This window comes from Aulonocara stuartgranti (assembly GCF_965226115.1).
Source record: "Aulonocara stuartgranti genome assembly, chromosome: 6".
NCBI lineage: Eukaryota > Metazoa > Chordata > Actinopteri > Cichliformes > Cichlidae > Aulonocara > Aulonocara stuartgranti.
The window spans coordinates 31,348,755-31,367,289 of NC_138944.1; the positions used below are offsets into that span (position 1 = coordinate 31,348,755).

The 18,535-nt window shown below is 43.1% G+C and overlaps 1 protein-coding gene across 2 annotated transcripts in view; it reads left to right on the forward strand.

Annotated features, from left to right (window-relative positions):
* mad1l1 (mitotic arrest deficient 1 like 1) overlaps positions 1-18,535 on the forward strand; it is a 69,884-nt gene that overhangs the window by 16,066 nt on the left and 35,283 nt on the right. For both annotated transcript variants that reach the window (XM_082535825.1, XM_082535826.1), the window contains exons 12-15: positions 3,947-4,087; positions 5,065-5,121; positions 7,203-7,294; positions 7,491-7,581. In XM_082535825.1, coding sequence (XP_082391951.1) covers positions 3,947-4,087; positions 5,065-5,121; positions 7,203-7,294; positions 7,491-7,581 — 381 coding nt within the window. The remainder of the gene's footprint in view (positions 1-3,946; positions 4,088-5,064; positions 5,122-7,202; positions 7,295-7,490; positions 7,582-18,535) is intronic.

Genomic DNA, 18,535 nt, shown 5'->3' on the forward strand with positions numbered 1-18,535 from the left:
TGCACACACCACCACCATAACTAGGCAGGATTGAAGGGGTGCTAACATTATAGCTCGGTGAAAGAATTTTTTTGCATCAAGTTTTCACAAAAGCGAAATAAGTAATTGTTATTTCCCAGCCAGTCACAGCCTATTTAGAAAAAAAAATCCATTATAGTTGGTGTTAAGTTCTGAGCTTTTAAACGTGAACTGTTTAAGCTGTTTATTTATTCAGGCGCAGTCGCAGAACAATTTGTTTTCAACAATGCAAATATGCCGAACACTTGAATTACCTTAATGATTGTAGTGAAGTATATTAATGACGTGACTTCAACCATATCTCCAACTGCCCAAGTTTATTTTTATTCATAATTTTTTCTTTATTATGTTTTTTTTTAAATAATTTTTCTATGGCTTGTAATGTAGCCAGCAACCACTGATGTTATTCAGTTTCCTTCTTTCTTTCTCCTTTTTTTAAGCTTAATTTTAAGGTTTAAGGCATTTTATATACTTTAATGACAAACAACTGAAAATGCCTTTTTTACTCAAATGGTTTTTAGTTTTTGAACTTTACTGAAAATTGAAAGGATCTTTTTGCTCACCTACAATTAGGGTATGCGTCATATAGCCTGAAGTCTGCATTGCAAAAACAATGTGAATGGTCTTTCATTTATGTATTCAATACTTTTAAAATGAAAAATAATAGCTCATTGAGTTTTGATTCAGGGAAGAATACAAGCTATCTGAGGAATATGAAGAATATCTGAGCAGTTGTTTTTAAGTTTTTATAAAGGGAAAAAAAAGATTAATCAGAGCATGTTTATCCACTTTTGAACTTTCCTCCAGGTGTCTTAGATGGATTTGAAATGTCACCCTGCCCAACTAAGAAATAAAACTCAAGAGAAGCAGCAGGTCCTCCTATTTGTGTATGTGGAACCAACAAAGTGACTGACAAAATAACTAAATTGTTATTCGGTTTTGATTGTCGTCAGTAGTTTGTATATTGATCAGCTAACCAGTTCATCAAGTAAATGTTTGACCTTTGAAGAATTCTTTGGAGAAGAGAAGAGAACTGGTTAATTAACTAATTGCCCCACAAACCCTTGAGGTTCTTCTACTCTTTACTATGAAATGCAACATTTTGTCTTTGCCACAAGGCGGCATCTCCTTTAAGCCACCATTGGTCTGGTTACTTCTTTTACCTTCACATACTTTAGTGGGACAGACTCCGTGACCCATTAGAGGCATGGCCAGAGCTTCACGCACTGGATAAAACAGTTGACACAAAAGCAATTTCAAAAAAAAAAAAAAAAAGATGATGAAAACAGTAATGATAGTTTTATCATTCTGTCCACCCATTCCCTGTTTGTTTGTGTGTTTTTAAATTGAGAGTTTTTATCAGAGAAGAGGTGACAGATTTTGATTAAGATTGAGTGAATTTCTTGGCACATTAATGGAGAGTAAACAGCCAAAGGGCCTGCTGGTTAGTACTGGGAGTGAACACATGCACATTGACCTCTAAACGTACTCATGTGTGCCTTTTTTGTATTTACTTCTGTTCATTCTGTCTTCCTATTTATCTTCTTTTCTCCTCTAAAGAGAATCTTGTAGGATGTATGAAGTCAATGGTTGTGTGTCAATGCTTGGCAAACTAAACTGCTGTAATGCATTTGACGGACTCATTTCTTAGCAGACTATCTTGATTTTGATCTGACTGGTTAGTTTTGCCATGGTTTGTTTGCAGGTAGTAACCAGTATGCTATTGTACAAGGATTATTATTGCTGCCCACTGTTGGGATTTGGGCAAAATTTGGGGTTAGGGTTATGGTCACAGGCGAGGGTTAAGATGCGTCCACACGCACGTCACTTTGAAGCTGGTTCCCTAGGTGACCCTCTAATGTGTTACGTAGCAGGTCATATGCCAATCAACGGTATCCTGCACTCTTATTTGTAGTTGCTTCAGCCGCCGTCTGGAAGTTGAGAAACGTTTTTCTTCCACCTCATTCTCTTCCTCTTCTTCTCAACTGGACTGGAGTCAGTCACATCCATAAACACTCATTTATTCTCGATATTGTCACAGTGCTCATTGTCAGCAGATTTGACATGCGACCCTCTTGTCTCTGGACAGCTGACAACAAGTCAGCTAATCAACAGCTGGTTATAAGCTAGCATTATGCCAGCTAATCTTTGGCTAAAAAAATCACACTTTCCTTCTGGTAAACAGTTTGATTACATTACACAGTGTACTTTAAAACTTATGACATTTATTGCCGTGTTACATTAGCAGCTTTCAAGTGATGAAATGTGTTACACAAGTGTAAAGTCAGTTTGACTGGGTCAAAGCATCTCCATAATGGCTGGTCTTATGGGATGTTCCTGGTATGAAGTGGCCCACACAAAGGTCACAGAGTTCAGGATTCTGTCTCTGCCTTTTAATATGTAATTTCTGCTGCAGTGTCAGTGGCCACTCTAGAACAGATTTCATGTATTTGCACCTCCTGATTCACAGAGTCAGCCATTAGTGACTTCTCACAGAAATTTTGCTACGTAATGTTTGGTTCTTAACTTGATTATCATAAAATGCCACCTGCTTTGCTTTATAGTGCACAGTGTACACTGACAGAGTCAGGAGGGGAGGAGTTGCATCATATGAACAGTGCTGACTGACAGTTCACTTCTAAGATAGCAAAGTGAACTGACAGCTGACCTCAGAGCATTGTGCTTTTCCTTTCTCTCACAAGTATTCTTGACTGGAGTGGTTACAGGTCTCACAAAAATGTAGACGATGATTACCAATTATTATGAAGTGTTATTTAGATTAGCTTGTGTATTAAATTACTATAAATTAACAACGTTAACCTTTTGTCTTCTCTAAACTATGGGACAGTCAATAGTCTTTTACAATTTATATTATATTGTGGCGGACCACCAGGTGGCTCCACTCACACCCAAGTTGAACGGAAGTGTTGGGGTGGAGATTTTGGCGCTCAATATATATGTGAAGTTCTGAGAGTCAGTTAATAAAGTTGGAGTGAGACACAGAGACCTCTCCTGTCGTTATTACATACCTCCACAATATATTATATTATTGTATCTATATATTATACCGTTATAATTTTGAACATTTAATACCTGTTTTTGAGTGATTTCATTTATATCTAATCCTATTATTATTGCCTTTTTGATCCTCTATACAATGATCGTGCATTTATTAGGTTCCATTCACACACCACAACAGGCCATTGCAGTTTATTTTCTCTTTGCTTATGACTTCAATTTCTTATATGAACAATAAATGTAAAAATCTCTTTTTATATGGATTTTTTTTTTGGGACTCCATGAGATTCCTGTGACAGTGAAATATAAAATGAACCACTCAGACATGAAGCACACAGACCGACAACTTTGATAGCTATTTGGAAACTATGTCAGTCCTGTTGACGCTTTAAAAGAAATATTTTTCCTGTTGAAGAGAAGCAGGTATGCCTCTGACTCCATTACAGAGGACAAAACGTTTACTATTCAGCACATTAAAGATGAGATGATGAGGAAGCATAATATAGGCAACACGTGCTCTTTATTCATTCTGGTATTCTTTGTCTACAAAGACATTTTTCTTTGATTTGATTCTTTCAGTTTTAGAAATACAGATGAGCATGGGCACACGCAAGCTTCTCTTATCACAGCTTGGATAAGAAAGCTGTAGCTGCCTCATACTGTGTTACTGACTTTTATGCAAGCAAACAAAAAGAAACATAGTAACAATTAGAGGAAAAAAAGTAAGAAAGATGCTTTCTTACTTTGTTTTTTCATGCAGACACAGATAGACATTTACTATGTGATGCTACAAAATGTTAAAATTCCCACAACTTTTTCTTTTACTTTATTGGATACGGTGAAATTTGTTTATTAATCAGCAGATTTACCGTGTTATAGTGCTGTTAATGTGTAACGTTTTATGTTGCAGGAGCGGGATGGAATGCGTGCCATATTAGAGTCCTATGACAGCGAGCTGGCGCCTACTGAGTACTCTCCTCAACTGAGCAAACGCCTCAGGGAGGCCGAGGACATACTGCAGAAGACACAGAGCCATAATGCAGAGATGGAGGTGTGTCTGCAGGCGTGCATAAATATACTTTTTTTTTTGTCTTCTGCTCTTTGTTTTGTTTTTCAAAGTTGAATTTGAAAGTACTGACTTCCACTAAGCTGCCGACCAGATTATTATGCATGTAGCTGTTTGACACATGACTCGTAGCTGAGGGCACAGTAATTGCATGCTGCTTAGCTTCAGCTGCTTGTTGTTTACATCCTCAATACTCTTGTTTAGCGGACAGACTGAAACACATCTACAAAAATGGATAATACTGGACTTACGTTGCAGAGATTGTCACCCTTTTCTTTTAATTCCCTCAGTTTGACAGAATTGCCATGTTTAAGTGCAGAACCCCAGTTTGATTCTCTCCAGTTTTGCCCTTTTAAAGTTACTGCATTATGCTGTTTACACTGTGACTCACTTTTGAAAGAGATGGGCGAAATACCTTGAATTTCTCTACAAATCTTTTATTTTAATAATCAGCCAACAATCACTGTGAATTTGGCAGTTGCTGTGCTGAAACGGGAATCAGCACTAACCTAGCACCCCCTGCACTCGTAGTGTCACAGCTTGGCTAATCTAACATGAAGGTTAATAAAATGGTAAATGGCCTGGATTTATATAGCGCTTTACTAGTCCCTAAGGACCCCAAAGCGCTTTACATATCCAGTCATCCACCCATTCACACACACATTCACACACTGGTGATGGCAAGCTACAAAAGCTAAAATGCAGCTTGATCTGTAAGAAAATGGAACAAACACAAAAGCCTCCACAACACACTGCCTTAGGACACTACAATACAAAATAATAACCCATGAAAGACCTAATATTTTGGTTGATAGCAGCTCATTTCTCAACAGGGATGTTATTTTGAAGTACTAACTGGCTTCTTTCCTTTGTTTTTTGGAGGGCTATTACTGCATATCAGTAGGCTAGGGTCATTTTTCTTTTTGCTTCTGCATTACATTTCTTTTGTCCTGTTAATTCAGGCTCAGCTGACCAAAGCGCAGGAGGAGACAGGGACACTAAAACTGCAGCTACAAACAGTAAGTGAACCTGCAATCCCGTTTTTTTTTTGTTTTTGTTTTTTTTTGGGTTGTTGTTTTTTTTGTTGTTGTTGTTGTTGTTGTTGTTGCAACATGCCGTTTCTATAAAAGGCACAGGCATTTTTCACCAGTCAAGTAATTAGCAGCCAAAGTATAAGCAGTATCAACCAGTTTGGAGACATGGATCCAAGAGCACAATCAGTCTATTTTTGCAAAAAGCGTTTGAGATGTAGCTAGCTAATTTCACATATAGCAGTTACAAAAAGATAAGAGCATAACCAGCATCTATGATTGTGCCATGTACACTATGTGAAATTAAAGGAAAGTAGCATGTGTGTGCACCTTTGGGTGGCCACCAGTATCATGTGCCCACTGTCCTGGAGGCTCCAGGTTAATAATTGATATAATTAGAACAAGAGGGAAGGCAGACTTCAGTAGCAGGAGGTGGGAATCATGCATCTTTATGTACAATCTGTTGAAGTTACCTAGACAACATGCATATATAACTCCATTTAATTAATTAAAGGACTTTGTGACTCTGTTCCAGTCCGTTGCAGTGAAGAGACAGCTGAGTGTCAGTGTGTAGCCATCGATTTACTGGTTGATTTACCTTTCTGCCGTCACTGAATACCCCAAGATTTGGGCAGTGACTGAAAGAATAAAATCTCAGATACAGTGGGCTTGCAAAAGTATTCGGCCCCCTTGAACTTTTCCACAATTTGTCACATTACAGCCACAAACATGAATCAATTTTATTGGAATTCCACGTGAAAGACCAATACAAAGTGGTGCACACGTGAGAAGTGGAACGAAAATCATACATGATTCCAAACATTTTTTACAAATAAATAACTGCAAAGTGGGGTGTGTGAAAAGTTCAAGGGGGTCGAATACTTTTGCAAGCCACTGTACAAGTGGAAATGAGCTTCATCCAAAAGTTTTCTGGGATCCCACTTAAAGGTGAGGTCAGGGGCTCAGTCATTCAGTAGAGGCTCACAATAGTCTGTCTATACATCCTGACTAAGACTCCTCCTGGATACTTCTTAGTTGAGGTGTTTCAGGCATGTCCTACCAGGAGGACACCCAGGGGCACACTGGAGAGATACTGTCTTATGTCTGGCTTGCCTCACTGTGCCCCTGGAAGAGCTGGAGGAGATGGCTGGGGAGAGAGAGAAATCCTGTTATCTTTGTTTAGACTCTGGTTCAAACAGCCCAGATTCATGTAAGTGGTAGAAAATTGATGAATATAACCACCCAACCAGCTAAATATAAGAATAAAATGAAATATGGATGCAAAAGAATCTATGCATCTATCTATACATAGTAATCTTTTAATGACAGTGTAAAAAAATGAAAACAGATGTAAACTTTAGCACATGTTCTTTTTTTCAGTCCTGAGTGTGTCAGTACATTTAACAGGTTTATCTGTCAATCTTGGCATGTACATTTTTCTCAATTGAAGATTTTAGAAATGACAGAAAACTCTTACAGACAGAAGTATTCTGCTTTTAAATATAGTCCCGGATAACGTAGCGAGTTGGCAGGTGTGACCTAAACCTTGAAACGCACCCTCTTTACTCATTCTATGATCTTCCTTCTTTTCTTGGCTCCTTGTTGCCGAGGTGACATCAACATAGCCATAGCAATGAGTATTGACGCGTGAAATCTACCTGTCTGGTATAGCAGTAATTACTTATCTGTCTTGGGAAGACTGGGAGTGGGGATGCACCGAGAGATGGGCAGATGCTGTCAGAGAAGGAGGAAAATTGGTGTGCAAATGGAAATGAGGGATAATTTTACAGACGAGAGCAAGATCAGAGGGGAAAAAAACAACTATGAGACAGATGGAATAGAAACGAGTAAGAGGTAAAAAGATCAGGACGTTGTGAAACAGAAAATAAGTTAGTGGGCTAATGGTGTGTAAAGGATATATCTGTTTGTCTTGATGTCTGTGTCAAAAAGATAGCAGCCCACTATAATACAGTCTTCAGGATTTATCTGCAGGCAGAAGGTTTCTGCCAGGCACACGGCCAAAGGTGGTCTGATGATAGTACACCAGGATCATTTTCTTTGTGTCCCAGGCGGAGCTGGAGCTGGAGTCTTTAAAGAAGCAGCAGGCCTCTGCTACTGACAGCAACTCTTTACTGACCAAAGAAGAGGTCACCATTCTCAGGTGGGTTGACCTCAACTTGTTGCAATGAAAAATTCATGACTATACATATAAAGGATTAAATCACTAATGCCTCACATGCATGCCTGAGCAGAGCTATACGCCTAAGATTAACCTGTTCACTCTGTGACTTACATGGTCACATCTTTGCATGTTAGGCGTTATTAAACAGTGTATGTGCATGCATCTTTTTTCTCAGACAGAAAATTGAAGATTTAGAGAGAGAGCGGCAACGTTTGGAGGAGCAGAATAACATTCTGGAGATGAGACTGGAGAGGCACAATCTACAGGTAGGCGCTTTAAGTTCCCTCCAACTGTTTTCTGTGATGGATTTACTCGTCTGGCACAAAGGAACCAATTTAATAACCCCAAGGGCAGCAGACGAGCCCGCATGACACTACAGATTGATTCACACAAACGTTTCACATATCTGACAGTTTTTCAAACATAATTGGACCCAGGTGTGACTTGAGCAGCATCCAATGGAAAAATCGCACAACCTGTGGCTGATTTGAAATCCTTCCTTTGTTGGTGGAAAGGATTACAATACACAGAGCATTTCGTGGACCTCCCTAGTGTTAGCTGCGAATGACACTGGCTAAAATTAAATTGGTAGACAACATTTGTGAAACATAAACACAGACACACACATTTGACTGTGTGCATCTAATCCAGCTGCTTTCATCTTCCAAAGTTATTTAAGTCTTTTCCTGTTTTTTTCTTTTAAAATGGTGTGTGCGCGTGCGTGTGTGCGTTTCATCTCAGTCAGCTTCTCTAACTCCCCTGACTCATACTGTGCCAAACTAAGCCAACAGGGCACTTTAATGAAACGTGTGTGGGCAAGCGTGTTGGTTCCATTTAGCAGTGGGTTGAATGAAATCCATGTTTTTTCAAGCATGACCACCACCTTTAAGGCAATTGACGTGTGTGTGTGTGTGTGTGTGTGTGTGTGTGTGTGTGTGTGTGTGTGTGTGTGTGTGTGTTTGTGTTTCAAGGTTACACAGTCAATGGATCAGGTCAGTTCTTAGGAGCTAATTTTTATGACTCTTTCATGGTCTAATGCACACCAAGAGACCTCTACATCAGACTGACTGAGGAGATGAGTGACTGAATGGAGAACTATTTGAAAGAAGAAGTGAATAGCTGAATAAGGATGAGTTAACAGAATTGATTGCTCAAATAAACTGACATTGCATTTTTTTTATTAGTATTATATCAACTTCCATATAAGATTTTCGTAGCCAGTCCCATTATTAGTGCCTTTATATTTAAATCGTACTGAAATACACAGGTGTCGATCGCTTGGATGACCAGTGCAGTGAGATTGCTTTTGAGCAATTTAGCTATAAAACTAGTGGTTGTACCTTTAAAATCTTGAAACCAGCATAGTGATCATTGAACACCTAAAATTAACTCTGAGTAGATCAGTAGAAGTGAATGAATGTAATTTTTTATCTTACAGTTAGTTTAAAAACTAAGCAACAACTTTTTAAACTAGGAATCACATGACAGTGTATGAGCAGATATAATCCTTCTAAAAACGCCATACAAAGAGATTCTGATTTTAGAAGTGCTATCGACGGAGTTATTATAGTCACCATCCTTCTCACTGTCACCAAGTGCTTGCTCATAGGAGGTTGTTTGAATGTTGGGGTTTTCTGTGTATTATTGTAGGGTCTCTCTACCATATTTATGTACTTATTTTTTTAAAACATGTATTTTTTTTCTTTATTTTGATAATCAAGATTAAATGATACTGGGTTATTTCAGTCAGGATTGAGATCAGAGTCATTTAACATAGTTACTTATTCAATTTAGAAACATGATGTAAACTGGAGAAGAAAAAAAACAAAAAAAATGTTCTTCTAGAGTTAAATAAATGGGAAAGAAAATCAGGTGGAAGTGTTTGACACAGTGTTGTGTGGTTGGCAGTTGGGCTCAGACTAGAGGGTGTTTTTGACTGTGAAGTCAGTGTTGCTAGGCAAACACTCCAAGCTGCACACAGATCAGACAAGAGGCCCTAGCGACAGAGGACTTGCACAAACTGGAAGACTTGCATTCAAACATCAGGGATCGTGATGGAGTGTTGCATCCAGTTAAAGCTTTATATTACACCAAAAATACAGAAGCATCGATGAGAGTTGACAAATATTGGCCAGTATCAATGCTGATATCGATAGATGCCTATTACAAAGGCAAATAGAATCAAATTCTGTCCTCTCTGGACACAGCAGAGACTTTAAATGACACATACATCCAGCCCATTTTCATTAAACCTAAAGTTAAAGTGTAACACTTAAAAACACTTCTGTTTTCTCTCTTTAGACATGCTGATTGATGGACTTAAAGAAAAGTACAGAAGGGTGTGCATGTACTTGCACAAGTGCTGGTTAAATGCTCAACAGCAATCTAAAGTGGGACAGATTTTACAATAAAAACATTGATTTCATGCATTTATGAGAGCACAAGCTAAAAAACGTTTGATTGATCAGTTACTTGTTGTTTACTTGTTAGCATCAATTTGCAGGATCATCACCCAATGGCACAGCTGTAATTGGCCCTCAAAATCCAGTTTTTGCAAGGACTGTAGTACATTCCATATCATTTAGGTTTTAATAACTTTTTCAGTATAACGGCCAAGATTCGCCATTTGCTGATGCTGGTATTTATAATGGTCGATAAATGAAAATTCAAACAGTTAACGAGATAGGAGAAACACTTTTCAGCGAATGTCGGGAGTGTTGATGTTGCATAGAAACTTAAAGAAGTCCAGTCGATATTTTTTTTTCCTTCCCCCTACTAAGATTACCATGACCTGGATGACTGAGAAGCTACACAGACTTGATGCTGCATAGTTTGTCCACCAGAGGGCACTCTGCAGCATCTTTGGTGGCAGAGAGCAGAGTCAGGCAGAACTTACATAATTGTTTAAACAACAGAGAACAAATGTTATGGAAATCTGTTTGTTTTGTGTGCCTGAAAAAAGGAAAAATTGCTGATATCACATTGTATTTATTTATTTATTTTTCGGCACATTTTCAACAAACTCGAGCACCTTGTGTTCTGTAGGGACACATACATACTAGGCAATGAGGGTGGATGTTATAGCCTCTGAATTAAACCATAATATTTCAAGAATATTTGCAATAATGACATCTATGACAATATAGCTAAAAGTCCCGAGCAACATTTTATCAGTGATTGCAGCTTGCAGGCAGCAGCATTTATTAGTGCAAACAAAATGAAGGGTATTTTCCATCCTCCTTTTCCAATGAGCTGCTGTCACTGATGACATACTACATACTTCAAAGTGTGAATCTATTGTCACGAGGTGCCAGGAGCAGCAGCATTATTGTACAATAGCAGTGACACAGTATTGTATCCAGTGACACAGCATCAGTCAAATGTAGGCACAGAAGTAGCCAAGGTAATGTTTTCTCTGAAAACGAAGTAAAAGTGTAACAGAACTGCATAACACGGCTTAACCTTGTAACTTTTTGGGAGCTGCACCATATTGTTACAGAATTAACTTTAAATTAGAAAATAATTGCTAGCTGGGATGTTGCATTTTGGGATGAGCTTTTTAATTAGTTGTTTAAAGCCCTTCTTTTCCACAGTTTGGACTGTCATCATATCATTGACTAAACAAAGTAAAATGCATTAGTAACCTCCACCCACTGTTTGCTGTTTCTGTCATATGGAGTGCAACTAGCAAATGCTTCAGCGATGGTTAGTTGAGTCATTTGTTTACATTTGGATAACACATCCCCAGGTGCTAATATCTCTTCCTGGTGTGCAATCACAGCCTGGTTGTACTTGACATGCATTTTGACTTAAGTAAAATGTGTTGTTTATACCTTTTAGAAAAAGCAGTTTGTTTTTTTGTTTGTTTTTGTGCATATTTTGCAAGTATTGTGCTTTGGCGGAGGTTGCTTAAGTATAGTGCTGTGTGACGGTTTTCAGGTACCCTTAATTCTTTTCATATTTTGCTTGGAAAAATGGGAAATGGGTGCAGTGATTAATTTGCAATTAATTTGCTTTATCAAAACCTGACAGTACTTTTCTGCATTCAGGTCAGTTCTTGTATAATTTGGCTGACGTCAGCCTTCTGTGGTTGCTGGTCTTGCTAACTAATGATTTCTCTCACTGATAAAAGAGCCACCTTTAAGAGAACACACTGGGAGAATAAGAACTGCTATGCTTTCATCTCTTTATTTTTGAACTGCATTCATTATTAATGACCGCAAAAATATAAACTGATTACGTTATGTGCACCAGTTTTTCCCCCAAACATGCTGGATCGTTCATAACAGTGACTGTAGAAGCTGTATGATTTTTAGATGACCATCTGATTTGGAAATGGAGAGGGGCAAAACATAAACTTGTTTGCTATTTTATATTTCAGTATAGATTTAAAAAGAATGTGCTGGTTATTTCATTGACTTTCTTAAGCCTTATTTTAGTAACAGTAGTAGCTCTGAAATGTTCTAACAAAACCATCTCCAAGAACTTGAGGTTACTCTATTCCGTAACCCCTGTTCTCTGATAACATGAGTGAGGTGTCTCACTATGGGGAACGCTCTCTCAGCGTTGTCCTCAGAAGCCTCTATATCACTACTCCAGCCAGTATTGGCTGGCAGTCGTGACGCTTGCGTCAGGGAGGGGCCACCCTCCTCCCTATAAAAGGGTGTGACGCAGCGTCACCCGCCATTCAAGATAAGCTCACCTCTTCCTCGCTTCGTGCAAGGAGGGTGATCTGGTGAGACACCTCACTCATGTTATCAGAGAACAGGGGTTACGGAATAGAGTAACCTCAAGTTCTCTTTCAAACATTCGTTTCGGTGTCTCACTATGGGGATATGCAGACTCCCGTATTGCCAGATAAGCCCATCTGAACGACTGACTGCCAATTTAGGAGGTCTCGTGGGGACCCACACTTAACACAGTGTGGGCTAGAGACGGTGCAGTGACATCCAACCTGTAAAACCTTGCAAAGGTCAAAGGTGAAGCCCAGCTCGCAGCTGCACATATCTCTTCTATAGAGACACCCCTAAAAAGGGCCCAAGAGGTTGCCATCCCTCTGGCAGAATGAGCACGAAGCCCCTCCGGGGGGGGCAGACCCGTGCTGGAATAAGCCAATTGGATCGCCTCAACAATCCAGTGGGAAATGCGTTGTTTGCTAACGGGCTTGCCAAGATGTGGTTTAGCCCAGGAAACAAACAGCTGATCTGACCTCCTGAAAACCTTCGTTCTCTCCATATAGGTACATAAAGCCCTGACTGGACAGAGAGCATGTAGGCGCTCCTGTTCAGGGGAGGAGAAAGGAGGAGGGCAAAAAGCTTCCAGCTCCAATGGGGTGCATTGAAGATAAGGGTTTTTGGGCACAAAGGCCGGATTTGGCCTGAGTGTGACTCTAGAGTTATCCCGTGTGAAGCGGGTGCACTCTTTGTGTATTGACAGCGCATGAATATCACTGACACGCTTCGCAGATGCGAGGGCCAGGAGCAATGCAGTCTTCAAAGACAGGATTTTTATTTCCACCTGGTTTAGTGGTTCAAATGGTGGCTGTGAAACTGCCCCCAGCACCAGGGATAAATCCCACGTGGGAACGAGAGGTTTAGACACTGGGTGGAGCCGTCGTGCCCCTTTCATGAAACGGCAGACTAGCGGGTGATGGCTCACCGGGCCATCTACGAAGCCCACATGGCAGGCTGAAATGGCTGCTAGATATACTTTAATTGTGGAAAAGGCCTTTCCTTTATCTAACAGTTCTTGGAGAAAGGAGAGAATTGTTGTCACAGAGCACTGAAAGGAGAGAGTGTGAGACTTTCCACACCATTCCTCAAATACCCTCCACTTGTTCTCATACAATGATCTTGTGGAGGGGGCTCTAGCACTCTGAATAGTGGCTATAACACCCTGGGGGAGTCCTGCCGTACTCAGATTCAACCTCTCACGGGCCAAGCCCACAGGGCGAGGCGCTCGGGGTGAGGGTGAAAAATCTCCCCCCTGGCTTGGGAGACTAGGTCTCGTCGGAGAGGGAGAGGCCAAGGTTCGCTCCACAAGAGTGGCATGATCTCCGCTAACCAATGGGACCTCATCCACCTTGGGGCGATCAGTATCATTGTTAGCCCTCTCTCTCTCACTCTGGTTAGAGTGGGAGAAATTAAGGCCAGTGGAGGGAACGCATAAAGCAGAGCATGTGGCCAGTTGTGAGCTAATGCGTCTACCCCTAGCGGAGCCTCCTGGTCCCTCAGGGAGAAATACAGTGGACACTGAGCGTTCTCCCTCGAGGCAAACAGATCGACCTGTGGCTGGCCAAAGCGGGTCCAGATTTGGGTCACCACATGTGGGTGCAGGGTCCAGTCCCCGTACTGCGGGTTTCCCCTGGACATTAAGTCTGCTCCCAAGTTCAGGGCTCCTGGAATGTGAGTGGCTCTCAGTGACAACAGATTGATGCTGCTCCACATGATCAGTCTGCGAGCCAGCATGTGCAAAGGACGGGAACGTAACCCGCCCTGTCTGTTGATGTATGCCACAACAGTGGTGTTGTCTGTTCTGATCAGAACATGGTGGTTTCTCAACAGGGGAAGGAAGTGTCTCAGTGCTAGAAAAGCTGCTAGCAATTCTAGCCAATTTATATGAGCACCCCTCTGTTGTGAGTCCCAGCTGCCGCTCACTGCTCTGCCCTCGTGAGTGGCACCCCAACCCGTGAGACTCGCGTCCGTGGTCACCACCTTTCTGGCTGTGACAGCTCCCAGTGACACCCCCTGAGTGAGAAATGTGGGATTTCTCCAACAGTGGAGTGCTGCAGCGCAGTCTGCTGTCACTCTGATATAGCGGTGGGTATGGCGCTTTCGATTCAGTCTCAGTGATGCAACCCATCGCTGAAATTCCCTCATATGCAGTCTGCCTAGTGGAATGACTGCCAGTGAAGACGCCATTAATCCCAGCATCTGCAGGCATTTTCTGAATGGGAGATATCTTCCCAACTGAAAAATGCCGGCATGTGATAGCATTTTTTTTACTCTGTCCACAGAGAGACACGCTCTGTACGAGGCGGAGTTTAGAGCTATTCCTATGAAAGAGATGGCCTGAGCTGGCTGCAGGACACTCTTTTGGTAGTTTATGGTGAAACCCAGAGCCATCAGATGATCCACTGTCAACCTGGTGTGCTCCCTTCCCATTATTTCTGACTCTGATAGCAGCAGCCAATCGTCTATGTATGTTGCTATGCGGATGCCCCGCCTCTTCAGTGGGGCTATGGCCGCCTCTGTGCATTTCACAAATACCCGAGGGCTCAGTGAGAGACCAAACGGCAGGACCTGGTACTCGTACATTCTGCCCTGAAACGCAAAGCGCAGGAATTTTCTGTGAGGCGGGTAAATAGGGATGTGAAAATATGCGTCCTTCAGGTCTATTGATGTAAACCAATCGCCTGGGCGCACTACATGCAGCAGAGTGGTGGTCGTCAACATCCTGAATTTGTATGACCTGAAATGCTGATTCAGAGCCCGTAGGTCCAGTATCGGACGTAGTCCCCCTCCCTTCTTGGGCACGAGAAAATACCTTGAGTAAAAGCCGCATTGGCTCTGCTCCTGGGGTATTTCTCGTACTGCCCCCTTTGATAGCAAGGTAGTTATTTCTTCTTGCAGGATCCTGGCTGATTCGCCTTTTGCAAGAGAGAAAATCACTTTGTGAAATCTGGGAGGGGTGGTTGCGAATTGCAAACGATAGCCTCGCTCTAATGTCCTCACAACCCATTCTGGCGCAGCGAGAGCTCGCCATCTCTCTATTCTTGCTGACAGCGGCCCCAAAGATAGGCGCTCCACAGTAGACGGAGCTCTGGCTCCCTCTTGTGGCGGAAACTGGTCCTTCTGACCAGACCCGACTGCGCATGCGCGAGCGGCCCGCGCTTGACCAGCGCTTATGGGGCCGGACACCACTGAGGGAATCAACCCCGGTGGTGTCTGGGTGCGTGGGGGCATTATGTTTTTCAACATATTTTCTGTGTTTTTCACACATTTTTCCCGTGCCCTTGGCAACATGCCTGGATGCAACGGGTGAGTTTTTAATAAACAGTGTGTTTTGTGAGACAGACATGCTTGAATCAGCTGAACAGCGTTTTGTCGTCTCTTTTTTGAAATCCGCTCTGTGGGATCCAACTCGAGTCCCAGGCGCTGAAAGGTGGAGGCAGAACACACTTCTCCGAACGGGCTCCGGAACTGAGCCCTGGAGTGAACTTGGAGCCCGGGCTGGTCCGGCTCCAATCTCCCCGTGGGGGATGTTAGGCAGTCCGCTTCTTCTTGCGGTCCGACTGCTTGGCTGGTGGTGGGGCACCCTGAGCAGCAGCAGGCGGGACGTGTTTCTTGGGCCAGTGGGTCTTAGGGTTCTGCGATCCTAGAGGACCCTGGGCGGCGAGGGATTTTAAACGTCGGCACGCCGGCTGGACGGCTGGTGACCTGAGCGAACGTGCGGCGACCGGGTGGAGGCGCAGCCTGGGTCTTCCTAGGGAGACACAGCTGGAGGGCCTCTCCCTCTTTCTTCTTCTCCTCGCACCGTCTTTGCATGGTGGCAACGGCGGTCCCGAAAAGCCCAGCGGGGTCGATGCTTTCGTCCAGAATGTCACGTTTTTCTCTGTCCGAAAGCCCCGACAAGTTCAGCCATCTTGCCCTCTCCTGTAGGACGATGATGCTGAGGGCTCTGCCCGCCGCTTGTACTGCTGCTCTAGTGAGGTGGAGACACTGGTCCGTAACTACGCCCAGCTCTTCCCACAACTCGCTAGCATCCGGGTTCGCAGCAGCCTGGTCCTGGAGCTCCGCCGAGTAGGCTAGCAGGAGCGACGAGGCGTTCAATGCCCTCGCGGTGGTGGCCACCGATTTATACGCCTTGTCAGCCAGGGAGGACTGCAGGCGTTCGGCCTTGGAGGGCAGGGACGGACCAGATGACATGGAGAGTTTCTGGTTCGGGTGGAGATGAGAAGCCACCAGATTCTCCACTGTGGGAATTTGGTAGATGCCCTTCTCTTTCATTCCAGCGCAGTCAAACGCCGCCGCTCCCTGCACGGGGTTGGGTGACGAAAATGGCTTTTCCCAGCAGCGTGTGACCTCGTCCACGCATTCGGGGAAAAGCGGCAGTACCTGCTTAGTAGTGCGCTTTGCTTTGGGGAGCCTTTTACCCTCGTATCGTGAGGTGGAGGTCTCCGTTGTCACCGCGGGCCATGGGATTGCCAGCTTTTCAGCTGCCCGTTTTGCAACGTCAAATAGCTCCACGCCGCGGGACTGTGTGCCGGGGTTATCACAGTCGGCCCCTTGTGTCGCAGAATTCCGACCAGAGGGGGCAAAGAAAACGTCGTCATCCTCGTCCGAGACGAGATGTTCCGACGCTCCCTCAGAGGATTCGCTGAGTAGCTCGTCATTAGCCTCGAGGGAATCAAGCATAGCTTCGCAGCTGACCTCGGCATCATCCACCAGCGGGAGGACGACATCCATCTCGTCTCCCCAGCTGGTGCCTGGTGTGGCGGACTCAGTGTGCTCCATCGGTGGGCCGATTGGAGACAGCATTGGGTCCTCCTTCGACAGGCTAGCCTGGCGGGCTAGCCTTCGGCGAAGGCTTTTTAGGGTGAAGCGAGCGCAGTGTTCGCATATACCCGGTGTGGAAATAGCCGCTTGGGCGTGTTGCAGCCCGAGGCACATCACACACGCGTCATGTGTATCTGAACCTGAGATTTTGCAACCGCAGGGGCAAATTCTGGGCAGCGGTTTGCAGTCTGCCATATTAAGGAAGCTTGGTGTAGCTAGCTTGGAATGGCTGGACGGCTAACGCTGATCCCTTTTTTTTTTTTTGTTTCTTCTCTCGGTCGGGTAGCTATGGTGAGCTAGTATGACCTGGCTAGTGTGGTGGCTAGCGCTTGTGCTACTTGGCTTGGTGACCGTGTGTAGCAAAGACAGTTAGCTTGATCAGCTAACTGTTGTGCTAGATGCGTGGTGGCAGCTAACACACTCTCCGACCTGGCTCTGTGGTGAAGAGCAGGCGACTCGAAACGCGAGCCGTGCTGGCGCCCGGTGACCAAGGTGTTAGCTTGCTCGTGTGGACAGTTAAGCTAGCACTCACGTTCGCAGTCAGGAGAGATGAGGTTTCTAAGAAGCGAGAAGAGGAAATTGAATGGCGGGTGACGCTGCGTCACACCCTTTTATAGGGAGGAGGGTGGCCCCTCCCTGACGCAAGCGTCACGACTGCCAGCCAATACTGGCTGGAGTAATGATATAGAGGCTTCTGAGGACAACGCTGAGAGAGCGTTCCCCATAGTGAGACACCGAAACGAATGTTTGAAAGAGAACCTTCAGCGTTCAGTGCAGTTTTATTTTTAACATTGTTTTTCCAGAGAAGCTCTGAGAATCCATGAAGGACTGTTTCACCCGGTGTGTTCTGTCTCATGTCGAGTTGGCCCTTTTGCGGTTTCAGGTCTTTATTCTTAATGGGGAAAAATGATGTTTATTACCATGTAATTTTAATTTAGTTAATGACAACAACAAAAAGATCTGTGGTCTGTAATATGAATCTGTTCCTTAGTTTCCCTCACTTGTTTGTCCGCTAATATTTGTTCATCTCTCTTTTTGTTTTTTTTCTTTTCTTTTCTTTAATTGATACATCACAGATCATGGCAGTCGTAATGGTAGATTTGAAGGGTTGTACTTTATGCTTTGCTCTCATGCTAGTGTCTAAACAGAAATAATTGTTGCTATTGCATGAGGTTGCATCAACATAGTCTCTGTGTTGTGCATATGCTTACATCTGCGAGTGTAGTTGTGCAATACACAGCCACAGAAACATGTTTAGTTGTATTTTGTTGTTTTGATTTTTTTTTTTTTTGTTTGTTTGTTTTTTGGTGTGTGTGTGGGGGGGGTTGGTTTATTGAGGTGCTTCATTAACAATGCCTTTTTATTTATTAATTTAAACTGAATATAGGGTCTTACAGTGATGTTTTGACAGATGGACAGGAAATCTATTTAGAAATGCCTTTGGCCCATTTATAAGACTTTCACAACTAATTTTCTTGATATTCTTCATGAATTTACTAAAACAGTTTAAGCTTTGCTGTTACAAACCCTACTAAAGGTCACATTGATGATATAAGCACCAATAACCTGGTGCTAAAAAAAGGTTCTGGCACCAGATTATTCCCACATATAACATCAGTCTTGCCTACACTTTCATCTCATAAAAAGTTGTTTCTGGGTTCAA